Genomic DNA, 13,928 nt, shown 5'->3' on the forward strand with positions numbered 1-13,928 from the left:
GAAAGAAAGAGAAAGAAAATTAGATACTCATCTAGTGCCATTCCGCTCTTTCAAGGGTTGACTTCCATTCAGAATCTGCCTGCTCTTGGTTCCACTCAGTATCTTTAGGTGGCTGTTTTTGTATTTTCCCCAGAGTTTATAATAGTTCTATGGGGTAAAGTCAATCCATTAGGAGCTTACTTGATCACAGTAGAAGCAGAATCCAGTTATCTTTCAGGTACATCATTTGGATGTTACTTTAGCTAATAAACTTGAAGGACCAGAATGAAATCAAAGAGTACAGTTAGAAAGTTATTGCAGTAATTCAGGCAAGAGCTGATGAGGGCCTCAACCAGAGTAGTAACAATGGGGCCGAAGATGATGAATTAGAGAAAAATGCACAAGGTAACGTAACTGAGTTTCATGACTGATTGCATGGGAGATGATCAAAGTACAAAATGACCTCCTTAAATTGTTTTGCAAATCAGATTATACACTAATATAAATTCTATACTAATTAGGGTGTAAGTTCAGCAACAGTAACCAATGGGAGATTTTATATGCAGGTGCACACATGCACACATACACACACACAGAGTTTTGTTTTCCCTTTTTCTAACATTCTGCAGTTTATCAGTCCAGCCTGGACAGACAGCCCCACACCACAATATCTTTCAGGTAACCAGGTGTTTTTTTTTTTTTTTAAGATTTTATTTATTTATGAGAGAGAGAACACGAGTGGGAGGGGGGTGGAGAGGGACAAGCAGACTCCCCGCTGAGTGGGGAGCCTGAGGCAGGGCTGAATCACAGGACCCTGAGATCATGACCTGAGCTGTAGTCAGACGGTTAACTGACTAAGCCACCCAGGCGCCCTCAGATAACTATATTCTACTCATTTTGTTGATCCACCACCACTAAGGTGTTTCCCTAGTTTTCATGGTCAATATAAAGTCACCACTCTGTCCATGTTCCATCCTGTGGGGAAGAGGGAAAGAGCACGTGGAGGGCAAGCAATATCAACCTTAAGTGTATATCACATATGCTCGCATCCCAAGGGCCAAGATTTAGTCATGTGGCTACACCTAATTACAAGGGAATATGAGAAACATGGGCTCTAGCAGGGCAGTCAAAATTTGGACAGGGATGGGGGCTCTATTCACAAAAGAATTAGAGGATGGACGCTGGGGAACAAGAGCAGCTAATGTCATTAGTCAACCACTCTGGGAACTAAGTACTCATGAGAACTGCCTTTTCACCACAGAAGAAATTTAACCCTTCTCCAGGGCAAACAAGTCGAAGTTCCACCCAGATTCTGAATCTGGCAGTATGTCTAGGATCTCTGGATCTTAAGTAGGAAGCAGGAGAGATGAGGTATTAGGGACGACAATAACTGCCTATGTTTCAGACATAAATTTGACAGCTTTCCTCTACCCTTCACACACATAAGCAGATACATTTTTTTGTGTGTTTCGTTTTGGCATAACAAAATAGAGTCACAAGCATGCCAAATGTGGGTCTACAGTATAGTATAATGAATCACAGGAATAATGCAACTTGCATCAGCTATACAACGGCCTCATGTAGACCAAGTATAATTTTATAAGGAAGTGCAAACAAGAGGAAAAAGGAAACTAAGAATGATGGTAATGCTTGAAAAAGGAAAAGCAATACAAAACTAAAAATGTGTTCATCCATGTGAAGTTGATTTAAGATAGAGCATCAATATATATATTTTCTCTGTCATGTGATAAAGGATTGTAAATGAACGAAAACAGATTAGCCAGCAACTACATATTTTAAAATTTTAAAGCAGACTCAAGGGGTGCCTGAGTGGCTCAGTCGTTAAGCGTCTGCCTTCAGCTCAGGTCATGGTCCCAGGGTCCTGGGATCGAGCTCCGCACTGGGCTCCCTGCTTAGCAGGGAGCCTGCTTCTCCCTCTCCCACTCTCCCTGCTTGTGTTCCCTCTCTCGCTGTCTGTCAAATAAAATATTTTAAAAATAAATAAATAAATAAATAAATAAATAAATAAATAAAGCAGACTCAAATGATACTAAATGAGTCTGATAATTAGAAAGGTTTAATTCTGTGCTAAAGGAAGCCTTTAACATGAAATATTATTGTACTTATGTTGGGCAAAATGAAAACATTTTACTGGGTTACACTAACTCTCCTCAGTTTGCCTTAACCCTATTATCATTAGTTATATATATTTTAATTTTAAAACACTGAATTTTTAATCATAAATTATCTCTGAGGAAAAAAGATTAAAATATATTTTTGAAAATGAAAATCAATATACGTTAAGTGCCTTGATAGTCAGCTTTCCACACATAATTGAAAGATCTGAATTTCTTTTTTATTATTATCCCAGCAAATGTTACACTAGAGAAAATGATTGGGAAAATACAAATAGAGTCATTAAAAACACAGGCTGATTATTCATATCTACTACATTCAGAAGTATGCAAAACAATTTAGTTATATTGCAAAGCTGTAATTCCTTTTCCTAACAAAGCATTATTTTATAAAACTGTAGTGTTGTATTGATTCAATTTTAATACAAAATACTTATATATACAATACAATATAAAAGTAAACTGTGGGACAGTGCCTTCCACAAAGGGATATATTAAGGCGCTTTACAAATATACTAATATATTGACCCAAATTATTTTTTGCTTTAGATTAAAACAAACAGGCTAAATAAATGTTTCACTTTAAATACCAAAGGGATTTTGTTTATTTTCGTTTATTAAAGAAAAATTTCTAAAGTACCTTAGGTAACAGCAGCAGCAATATCTAAAACTCCTCCCACTGTATTCTCTAATTTCTAACATATTATTAAGTCAGAATAAAACATTTTCACTCACAGTTTTGCACTTTGCAACAGCAGAAGGTAATAACTTTTTAAAAAAGTCAATCTCAAAGTGACTTCTTAGTCATACATTCTATAGTTCCTATTACAAATAAGGTAGAAAAGATACAGCAATAGGGCCTGCCTTAGAGTGTCACTGGACAATACATAATAGTATCTACAATTACATAATTATAGAACACATTTTATAAATACTATTGATATACATAAAAAGGGTAAGTATAAGAAAGACAGCAAGTTTTTTAATAAGTGGAAAATTATTTGAAAAAGAAAACACGTATAACCAATGTTTTCACTCTATTTCAACTGAAAGCATATAGGTTTTTTCATGTTGTTCTCATCTTTTTGGTCAGGAAGCACCAGATTCTGTGCTCTAAAAACTGGATATGTCTGGGAATAAGACAGCTAATAAGTATATCCAAACTGTTAAAACTGCAAATATCAAACTGCTTTACATAGACAGCAAAAGCTTATGTTGTCAGAGGAAATTTTAAAAGAACACAAAATTTGTAGTGTCAACACAGATTTTGTGGGGAGGGTGGGGGAAGAGAAAGCACCTTAGTTTTCCTACAACATAAATGTAACAAAGTTGGTTTTGTACTGCATTGCACCACAATCCAGAAGTAAAACAACCAAATGGAAATTTCACTAAATCTGACTGAGAAAACCCAAAGAGCCACAGGGATATCTTAAAATTTGAGTACTGAGCTAAAAATTCTTGAACTACTTTGTTTGGCATAGGATTTTACAGCACTAATCAAATGTTCCATGAAGTGAAGGCTGCCAACTCATTATGGTGCCTTTTCTTACAACTCTCTGATTAGCAGTCCTTCAGAAATATTTCCGTTATCAAGCCTGTAACATGCCAAACATCTATTTCAATGCCCTCAAGAGTATGTTTAGAATGTCTTAGTGCTGTACCAGCAAGAGAGAGGCATTCCTAGGGATATCTTAATACATGGTACAGACTTTTCCCATCACAAATTATCAGTGTTTATACAAGATGTGCGAATCTGAGTACTAATCAGTAAATTTAAAGCAAAGTTCTTAGTTTAATATATCAGTGTTCTTACAGGACAGAGGTCCTTAACCAAGTTTGTGAGTTTTCAACATGTCCAGAATTCCTAAGACTGCATGCGGCATTATATATGTGTGTGTTGATGTGTATTTTTCTGGGAAAAGAGTCCCCACCTTTCATCAGATTCTCAAAAAACCCAAAGAACCCCAAAGACCCGTGGTTTACAAGCTGAGCTCTGAGAGGGACACCTAGAGAAAGCTGGGAAGTGTAAGCTAATAAGTCTTTGTTGCCCGTCCCAGTTCAACCAGAACAGCTTTGCCTTTAATTTTACTTACACATGTGACTTCCACTAGCTTTTTTCTATTAGTTTGATAATCACTAAAATTATGCCTCTTCTTATCCAGACATATAAAATTTTGATAAAACAATTCCCCACCAGTGGAGTTTAAAGAAAAGGAAGTAAAATACAAATTTTACTTATGTCAGAAAAGAGCCCTTTTCCCCTTCCTAAAAGAGAAGCTAAATGTATTTTGGTATGAAACCACAAGTGTTTTTAAAACCTAAACATTATATATAATAGGCATGCTGAAAAACATATTATTTAACCTTAAATTAAGTTAGGAGGATTTGAATTTTCTACTAAGACCACTATGTAACTTTTTCTAATTACTAATGGCCACCTTAATTAAGAATTAAATAATAATTAATTTTTTCACCAGTTAACCTGTCTATAGGTAAAATATGGCCAAATAGCCAGATTTCCTTTGCCATAACAATCCATGTATACAGCACTGTTCTGAAAGAGGAAACGTGTAACATTACTGATGACATAACCAAAACTGTCACTACAAAGAAAAAGTAATTTTCTAGTGAGTACCCACAAATACATTTTCTAATTAAAGTTTCATATGAAACTGAAAATAATCTCTCTGCTTAGGATGGTAGAAACTTTAAAAAAATTTAGAAGTAAAAATATGGAAGAAGGTTAGCATTCAGTACTGTGAATTTTGACTTATGGCAACTTTGTTCCCTTTTAAAAACTAGAAGCAGCATTAAAAAATACCGGTATAGAAGGAAAAATAGTAGTGCTTTGCTTCTTTTAAAGCCAGTAATTCATGAGAAATAAATGCTAGAAGATTAAATATTCCACAGAGGGGGAAAAAAAACCCCCCAGATAATCTGCATTATTTTTTCTTCTGATGAACATACTATTTCAACCCTGTATTTCTCAGTTCCAAATGTAAATTATCAGATTATCATTAGCCTAGGAACACTCATCACCATCATGGCTTTATTTCTATAGCTTATTTGCACCAAAAACAAGGTTATGGGGTTTAAAAAAAAAAAAAAAAAGAGCTCTTTGAATGTGGGGTACATTTCATATTTGGTTAAAGCAAGATAAAACTAAACCTGTCTTTCAAAAAAGTTTCAAACACTCTTGTCTTTTAAAATTATTTAGTGTATGTACAAATAGATACCAGGCTTCTCCTTTTAAACAAAGCACTATTTTTTTAAGTACTTTAAGTACCAAGAACTGACTATAATATTCAGTTCATAATTTACTTTATAACAATTTTTTCTAAATTACTGATTAAAAAGGCTGGAATAAATTAACATTTTAAAAAAATTTTCCATAATTTAGGAACATAAAATATTGTACACAGAGCACTCATACATAGCTCTGTCACATTTGCATAATTTTACTCTTAGAGCCTCAAAAAACTCTGCGTTTCAGGTCTTTTTGCAAATCCTCATTACAATAATTTCCTAGTGTGTTAAACATATACTAGATCAGGATTTTTGATCTCTGAGCCTGTGTGATGATCATCTTCATCTGACTGTTGCTCTGAGCCTTGTGAATTAATATATTCATATTCAATAGGCTTTGGATAATTATATGGGTAGCCATTGTCATCAAAAAACCTCCGAAAGGTAAATTCATAGAAAGCATGTTCAGGGTGCTTTCCATTTTTATACCATCCGTTGAGAGTGTCGTTTACATTTTCTTCCTCATTATCATCACTCCATAACTTATCAGGATCAACAGGATCAAAATTTGATGTATCTGTTGGGTGTGTGATTTTAGGAATATATGAAGCCGACTGCTGTCTCAGGTCACTGGAGAAATCAATTGTTTTAAAAAATGGATGAGCTTTTATTTCATCAGCCCCATTCTTGCCTAAGCGATCTTCTGGTCCTCGGCAAAGTTTAATAATAAGATCAGACGCTTCAGGACTCAGCTTAGCTTGAGGTGGAATGTGAAGAGATGTCTGCCAGTTGATAACCTTCAAAGAGGATTTTTAGAAATTAGGAGGGAAGAGATAAATAAGAAAAACAAAAATTTCCTCCAGGTTTTATACCAAAAAGTTTTACCAGACTATTCGCATCTTTAAAAAGAAATCACATGGTATTTTGCCTTCCTTACCTTTAATAATAAATGAATCAGTGGTGGGAAATAACCTTTCCTTCCATTCCCTCCACTCCAGGCAACTTATACTCACATTACAAGACTCATCATTTTAAGTTTTAGCTCCCCTGTTAAGCTCTTCTACCTATGGCAAAAACGACTTTTTCTACTGTGCCTCCCATTCTATGTATTTACTATTACCATAGTATCTTTAATACTTTGTGACACCTATTTATGTCTGTGTCCTTCTACCACAGAAAAAATTCCATAAGGCTATACACCATGTTTTGTCTTTGTATTTCTCAGTGTCTGGCAAGTTGCCTGGCACATAATGAATAGATGTTCAATAAGTATTTATTCTGCGGGTGCCTGGGTGGCTCAGATGGTTAAGCATCTGCCTTTGGCTCCCAGGTCATGATCCCAGGATCGGGCCCATTAGGCTCCCTGCTCAGCGTGGGGCCTGCTTCTCCCTCTCCCTGTCCCCCTGCTTGTGCTCTCTTTGCCTCTCTCTCAAATGAATAAATAAAATCTTTAAAAAAAAGAGAAATATTTATTCTGGCTTTGAATAAAACAGAATGAGGGAGAGAGGGAAGGAGGAAGGAAAGAAGGAAGGAAAGAAAGAGAGGGAGGGAGGAAGGGAAGGAAGGTAGTAGGTAATGAAGAAATATTTGTTACTACTGAGTTTTGAAAGTTCTTTTTATAGTCTAGATACAGCCCTTTCTGGGAAATGTGATCTGCAAATATCTTCTCCCAAGCTGTAGCCTGTCTTCATTGTTTTGACTGTGTTTTGTTTAGTTTTTAAAGACTTTATTTATTTGAGAAAGGGTGTGCATGACCGTGCACGTGCATGCTGCGGGGGATGGAGGGGGCCTGCGGGGCAGGGGGGAAGAGCAGAGGGAGAGGGCGGGGGAAAGAATTTCCATCAGACTCCTAGCTGAGCGTGGAGCCCAACACAGAGCTCAATCTCATGATCCTGAGGATCATGACCTGAGCTGAAACCAAGTCAGACGCTCAACTGACTGAGCCACCCAGGTGCCCCTTGACTGTGTCTTCTGTATACTGAAAGTTTTAAGTTTTGATAAATTCCAATTTCTCAACTTTTTCTTTTATGGATCATGATTTTGGTGTCATTTCTAAGTATTCTTCATCTAACCCTAGGCCATAAAGATTTTTGCCTATGTTTTCTTCTAAAAGTATTATTGCTTTATGTTTTATCTCTAGATCGATGATCCATTTTGAGTTAATCTTTGTGTAAGGATGAAGTTTACATTGAGTTTCAGTACTTCTGTATATGGCTGACCAATTTTTCCTATATCATTTGTTGAAATACTATTCTTTCTCCAGTTGCACCTTGTCAAAGATCAAATGGTCATATTTGAGTGGTTCTATTTCTCCATTCTCTATCCTGTTCCTGACACTTGATTTATGTTTGTGTCCTTTTGCCAGTATCACCCTGTCTGGATTACTGTAAGTCTCAAAATCAAGTTGATTCCTCTTTCTTTTTATTTTATATTTAAATAAATAAATAAATATTAAGTAATATTTAAATAATAAATATTTATTTTTAAGTAGGCTCCATGCCCAGCGTGGAGCCCAATGTGGGGCTTGAACTCACAACCCTGAGATCGAGACCTGAGCTGAGATCAAGAGTCAGACGCTTAACTGAGTCACCTGGCAGCCCCTTTGTTCTTCTTCTTTTTTTTTTTTTTAAGATTTTTTATTTATTTGACAGAGAGAGAGAGCACAAGCAGGCGGAGTAGCAGGCAGAGGGAGAGGGAGAAGCAGGCTCCCTGCCGAGCAAGGAGCCCGACGCAGGGCTCAATCCCAGGACCCCGGGACCATGACCTGAGCCGAAGGCAGTTGCCTAACCAACTGAGCCATCCAGGCGCTCTGTTCTTTTAAAAAATTGTTTTCATTATTCCAATTCCTTTGTCCATCCATATACATTTTAGAATTGGCTCATCTATGTCTACAAAAATTAGAACAGAATTGGGCGCCTGGGTGGCTCAGTTGGTTAAGCGACTGCCTTCGGCTCAGGTCATGATCCTGGAGTCCCTGGATCGAGTCCCGCATCAGGCTCCCTGCTCGGCAAGGAGTCTGCTTCTCCCTCTGACCCTCCCCACTCTCATGTGCTCTCTCTCATTCTCTCTTTCTCAAATAAATAAATAAAAAATCTTTAAAAAAAAAATTAGAACAGAATTAAATCTACAGATGTTTTTGGAGATAAGTGATAGCTTTACTATGTTGAGTCTTTCAATCTATCAACATGGCATGTGTCTGTATTTATTAAGATCTTTCTTGATTTCTTTCATTAGAGTTTGTAGCTTTTAGCATACAGATCTTGTTCATGTTTTATTAAATTTATACCTATATATTTCAATTTGGGGAAGCTTCTATAAATGGTACTGCTTTTAAATTTCAGTTTCTGGTCATTTATTGCTTGAATACAGAAATACAATAGATTTGTATGTATTACCCTTATATCCTAGGACCTTGCTAAACTCACTTAGTAGTTCTATGGGTTTTTTCATAAATTCCCTGGGATTTTCTTTTTCTTTCTTTTTTTTTTTTTTTAAGGTTTTATTTATTTATTTGACAGAGAGAGCACAAGCCCCAAGGATATCTGTTCTTACCAGTCTTATTAAGCATAGTTCTGGAAGTCTTAGCCAGTATATAATATAGCAACAAAAGAAATAAAAGGCATACAGATTATAAAGAAAGAAAAACTTCCCCTATTCAGAGATCATGACATAATTTTCTATATAGAAAATCCCAGGGAGGGGGAGCCTGGGTGGCTCAGTCAGTTAAGTGTCCACCTTAGGCTCAGGTCATGATCCCAGGGTCCTGGGACTGAGCTCTGCATAGGACTCCCTGCTCTGCAAGGAGCCTGCTTCTTCCTCTCTTTGCTGCTCCCCCTGCTTGTGCTTGCTCTCTCTCTCTAATAAATGGGTAAAATCTTAAAACAAAAAACAAAAAAACCCCCAAATATCCTTGCCTTGTTCTTTTATTTTTTTAAAGATTTTATTTATTTTAGAGAGAGAGAGAGAGAGAGAGCAGGAGTGGGAGGGGCTGAGGGGAGGGAGAGAGAATCTCAAGCAGACTCCATGCTGAGGGTGGAGCCTGACGTGGGGCTTGATCCCAGGATCCCAAGGATGACCTGAGCTGAAACCAAGAATCAGATGCTTAACCAACTGTGCCATCCAGGTGCCCCATCCTTGTTCTTGATTTTAAGGAGAAAGCATTCAATTTTTCACACAGACACACAAACACACACACACATTTTTATATACATATATATATATAATTTTCATATATACATATATTACAATGAAAGTGAAATAAAGACACTTTCAGACAAAATAATCTGAACTAAACCTGAGGGAATGCATTACCAAAAGACCTATACAAAAGAAATCTAGGGGTGCCTGGTGGCTCAACTGGTTAGGCAACCGACTCTTGATTTTGGCTCAGGTCATGACCTCGGGGTCCTGGGACTGAGCTCCGTGTTATGCTCCAGGCTCAGTGCAGAGTCTGCTTGGGATTCTCTCTTCCCCTCTCCCATTGCCCCTACCCCCGCTCGCGTGCACACGCTCTGTCTCTCTCTCAAAAATAAATAAATAGGGGTGTCTGGGTATCTCAGTTGGTTAGGCATCTGCCTTCGGCTCAGGTCACGATCCCAGGGTCCTGGGATCGAGCCCCACATCGGGATTCCCTGCTCAGTGGGGAGTCTGCTTCTCCCTCTCCCTCTTCCCCTCCCCCAGCTCATGCTCTCTCTCTCTCTGAAATAATAAAATCTTTTTTTTTTTAAGATTTTATTTATTTGACAGAAAGAGACAACGAGAGAGGGAACACAAGCAGGGGGAGTAGGTGAGGGAGAAGCAGGCTTCCCACCTAGCAGAGAGCCCAATGTGGGACTCGATCCCAGGACCCTGGGATCATGACCTGAGCTGAAGGCAGACGCTTAACAACTGAGTCACCCAGGCGCCCCTGAAATAAATAAAATCTTAAAAAAAAGAAAGAAAAAATATAAAGGAAGTTATTTTTATCTTATTTATTTTTAAGTAGGCTCCACACCCAACACAAGACCAACATGGGCTCAAACCCACAAGCCTGAAATCGAGACCTGAGCTGATATCAAGAGTTGGACACTTAACCAACTGAGGCATTCAGGCGGCCCAGAAGTTTTAAATATAGTATATTAAATGCAATAAAGAAGTGGTTACAACTTAGGGGGAAGCATCATAGAAGAGATAACTTCAGATACTTAAAGGATGATTAAGAATGAGTTAGTTTAGTAGTTAACCATGTTTAAGAAAGTGGGGAGGGTTGTGGAAGATGGGAAAGAAAGAAGGACATTTCAGACAGAGGAATGGTATGGACAAAGGAAAAGAGGGTAAATTTGTATTTTAATCCATGCACATGGGAACCACTGAAGGGGTTTTAATGGGACTGTTTACGGTCCAAATCAAGGGCAACTTCTCATTTAAGTGCCAGAGGTAATTTCAAGTGGAGATACATATTTTGTTTGTAGTTTGGGGGTAGAATGTGCATGGAAGGTAACAAAGCCAGGAGCCAGAAGGTGACAAAAAATAAATTAGGATAAATCTGCAAATAGTACTAAAGACTTCCATGAGAATGAGTGAGGGGGAATATAATAGTATGACAACAGTAGGATGATGCAGAGTAAAATGCACCTGTGGAATTTTAGTGGCTTCCTATAACCTTACAAGTTCATTTTTTTTTTTTATATATAACTCTATCCCCAATGGGGGCTCGAACTTACGAACTCATGACCCCAAGATCAAGAGTCACATGTTCTATCAACTGAGCCAGCCAGCAACCCCCTTACAAGTTCATTCTTAAATTCCAAATTAAGATGCTCTAAGTAAAGGACTGCTAAAAGTCTGTGATATAAGGACTTTGTGAAATTCTTTGGTATAGATTCTAGCTTACCTTCATTTGTGTTTCTAATGGTGTTTGTGCCAAGAAAGGCGGCTGTCCCACCAGCATTTCAAAAAGAATTACACCAACACTCCACCAATCACATAACTGTGTATAGCCTAAAATAAGATACCAAAGTTATAGTATACAAAGTTATAGTTTCTACAGCTTATGCTGTAGAAATTAGTATTTTTACTATAAACCTGAAAAATAAGCCACATGCTAATTTAAGTTTCAGATGGTTTAAAGGACTATTGAGATATTATGAAACTAATGTTTTACCTGTTCGTAACAACACTTCAGGTGCAATGTAATTGGGAGTCCCAACCAATGAGTGTGCAAGACATCGCTGGTGCTGGCGTGCAGCTCTCCGCTCTAGTGGCTTCAATCTGTCTCCACATCGACAGTTAGAGGGGTCACCCCACTCATTACTGAAATCCATACTGTCTTGCCGTGGATGGTCACCTGTGTAGGAAATAGGTAAGTAAATAAAAGCATCAAGAACAAGAGCGTACCTAAAGCCTGTTTCATCTTTTAGCACCACGGTTTAGAGTTAACAAACTTTTCTTTTGACAAACAATGTGTGCCTATCATTGATGGTATTTATTACTGACTAGAGCCTGTGCTCTGAGATATCAATAGGACAGGTTTTAGTGTAAGATTCAGTAATTCACTCAATGTTAAATGATGATAATCAAAGTCATGAGTAGGCAGGACCAGGAATCTGTTATTCAGATTGCTCCCCATTACTAATCTGAACGAAGTTTCAAACAAATTACATCAGTGTTTCATTCACTCAACAAATGATAAGGATAAATAAGAAAGACAAGGTTCTTCTCTCAGGTAGCTTCTCTGTATGGGACAAACACAACCAGTACATATGTAATCCATATGCATCCCATTCGGAGAATCAACATAGGGTGATATGACAACTATACCAGGGTGGCTCAGGAAGACTGAGGTGACATTTGTAAAAAAACAAGAAAGACTCAACCATTTGAAAACCAGGGCAAGGCATTCTACACAGAAACAGTAACAGAGCAAAGACCAGTGCAGTTAGTAAAGGAGAGAATGGTAGACAACAGAGTGGGAGCCAGTGTACATGGGTTTTATAAGCAAAAGAAATGATTTGCCTTTTACTCCAAATACAGTGGGAAGACAGCGGAGTTTGATGGAAGAAAATGACAAGATCTGATTTATGTTTAAAAAAGAAAACACTAGCTGCTGTGTAAAGACTAGTTTATAGGGAGGACAAATGTGAAGAGAGACCAGTTCAGAGGCTATTGCAGTTAAACTTGGACTATGACTGGGGCGCCTGGGTGGCTCAGTCGTTAAGCATCTGCCTTCAGCTCAGGTCATGATCTCAGGGTCCTGGGATGGAGCCCCACATCGGGCTCTCTGCTCAACGGGAAGCCTACTTCCCTCTCTAGCTGTTTCTCTGTCAAATAAATAAATAAATAAAATCTTAAAAAAAAAACAACTTGGACTATGATGGTAACAGCTGAGACAGAGAAAAGTGAACAGATCCAGGGTATTTTTAGAGGTGGAATAAGCAGGATTTATTGATGGACTGGATGTAGAGGGTGTGGAAGAAAAAGAATCAAGGATAACTAAGTGGGTGGTAGTAGTGCAATTTACTAAAATGGGGAAGACTGGAGGGGGAGAAATTAAGAGTTGTTTATTGGTAACGTTAAGTTTCAAAGGCCCATTAGAAACACACATGCGGTGCCTGGGTGGCTCAGTCAGTTGAGCCTCTGACTCTTGGTTTCGGCTTACATCATGATCTCAGGGTCCTGGGATCGAGACCCGCATTGGGCTCCATGCTTAGCACGGGGTCTGCTGGAGTTTCTCTCCCTGTGCCCCTCCCCCTGCTTGTGCACTCTCTCTCTAAAATAAATAAATAAATCTTAAAAACACACCACACACACACACACACACACACACACACACACGAAAGGGAAGAGGCCATTTCTAAAGAGAAATTTGGAAGTCGCTGATATGAGATGGCATTTAAAGCCATGACTGGCAGCACCTGGGTGGCTCAGTCGGTTAGAAGTCTGCCTTCAGCTTGGGTCATGGTCCCAGGGTCCTGGGATCCAGCCCCGCATCAGGTTCTCTGCTCAGCAGGGAACCTGCTTCTCCCTCTCCCTCTGTCTGCTGCTCCCCCTTCTTGTGCTCTGTGTCAAATAAATAAATAAAATCTTAAAAAAAAAAAAAGCCATGACTAGATGAAATCATCTAGAAAAATACATCTGAAATTAACCTGACTGTAATAATCACTGGGGATGTTTGACTAAAATACAGTTTTTTGGGGCGCTTGGCTGGCTCAGTTTGTAGAGCATACAACTCTTAAACTCACGGTTATGAGTTCAAGCCCCACGTGAGGTGTAGAACCTACTTAAAAAAATAAAAAGCAGGGCGCCTGGGTGGCTCAGTTGTTAAGCGTCTGCCTTCGGCTCAGGTCATGATCCCAGGGTCCTGGGATCGAGTCCCACATTGGGCTCCCTGCTTGGCGGGAAGCCTGCTTCTCCCTCTCCCACTCCCCCTGCTTATGTTCCTGCTCTCGCTATCTCTCTCTCTGTCAAATAAATAAATAAAATCTTTTAAAAAAATAAAAAATAAAAAGCAAACTTAAAAAAAAAATACAATTTCTCCCCTCCAGTGAATATTTTCAATCAGAAGACTGGAATAGAGCCTAAGAATCACAT

General features: G+C 38.3%; 1 protein-coding gene across 4 annotated transcripts in view; it reads right to left on the reverse strand.

Annotated features, from left to right (window-relative positions):
• Positions 1 to 2,313: 2,313 nt before the first annotated feature.
• The window catches only part of LATS1 (large tumor suppressor kinase 1), a 51,691-nt gene continuing 40,076 nt past the window's right edge, over positions 2,314 to 13,928 (reverse strand). For all 4 annotated transcript variants that reach the window (XM_045865731.3, XM_064598211.1, XM_054505598.2 and 1 more), the window contains 3 exons: positions 11,503 to 11,685; positions 11,233 to 11,339; positions 2,314 to 6,157 (listed from right to left, as the gene is read on the reverse strand). In XM_045865731.3, coding sequence (XP_045721687.1) covers positions 5,648 to 6,157; positions 11,233 to 11,339; positions 11,503 to 11,685 — 800 coding nt within the window. In that variant the 3' untranslated portion in view covers positions 2,314 to 5,647. The remainder of the gene's footprint in view (positions 6,158 to 11,232; positions 11,340 to 11,502; positions 11,686 to 13,928) is intronic.

The sequence above is a fragment of the Mirounga angustirostris genome, unplaced genomic scaffold (assembly GCF_029215605.1).
Source record: "Mirounga angustirostris isolate CCGP_5_RB_7025 unplaced genomic scaffold, mMirAng1.0.hap1 SCAF_8, whole genome shotgun sequence".
Classification (NCBI taxonomy): domain Eukaryota; kingdom Metazoa; phylum Chordata; class Mammalia; order Carnivora; family Phocidae; genus Mirounga; species Mirounga angustirostris.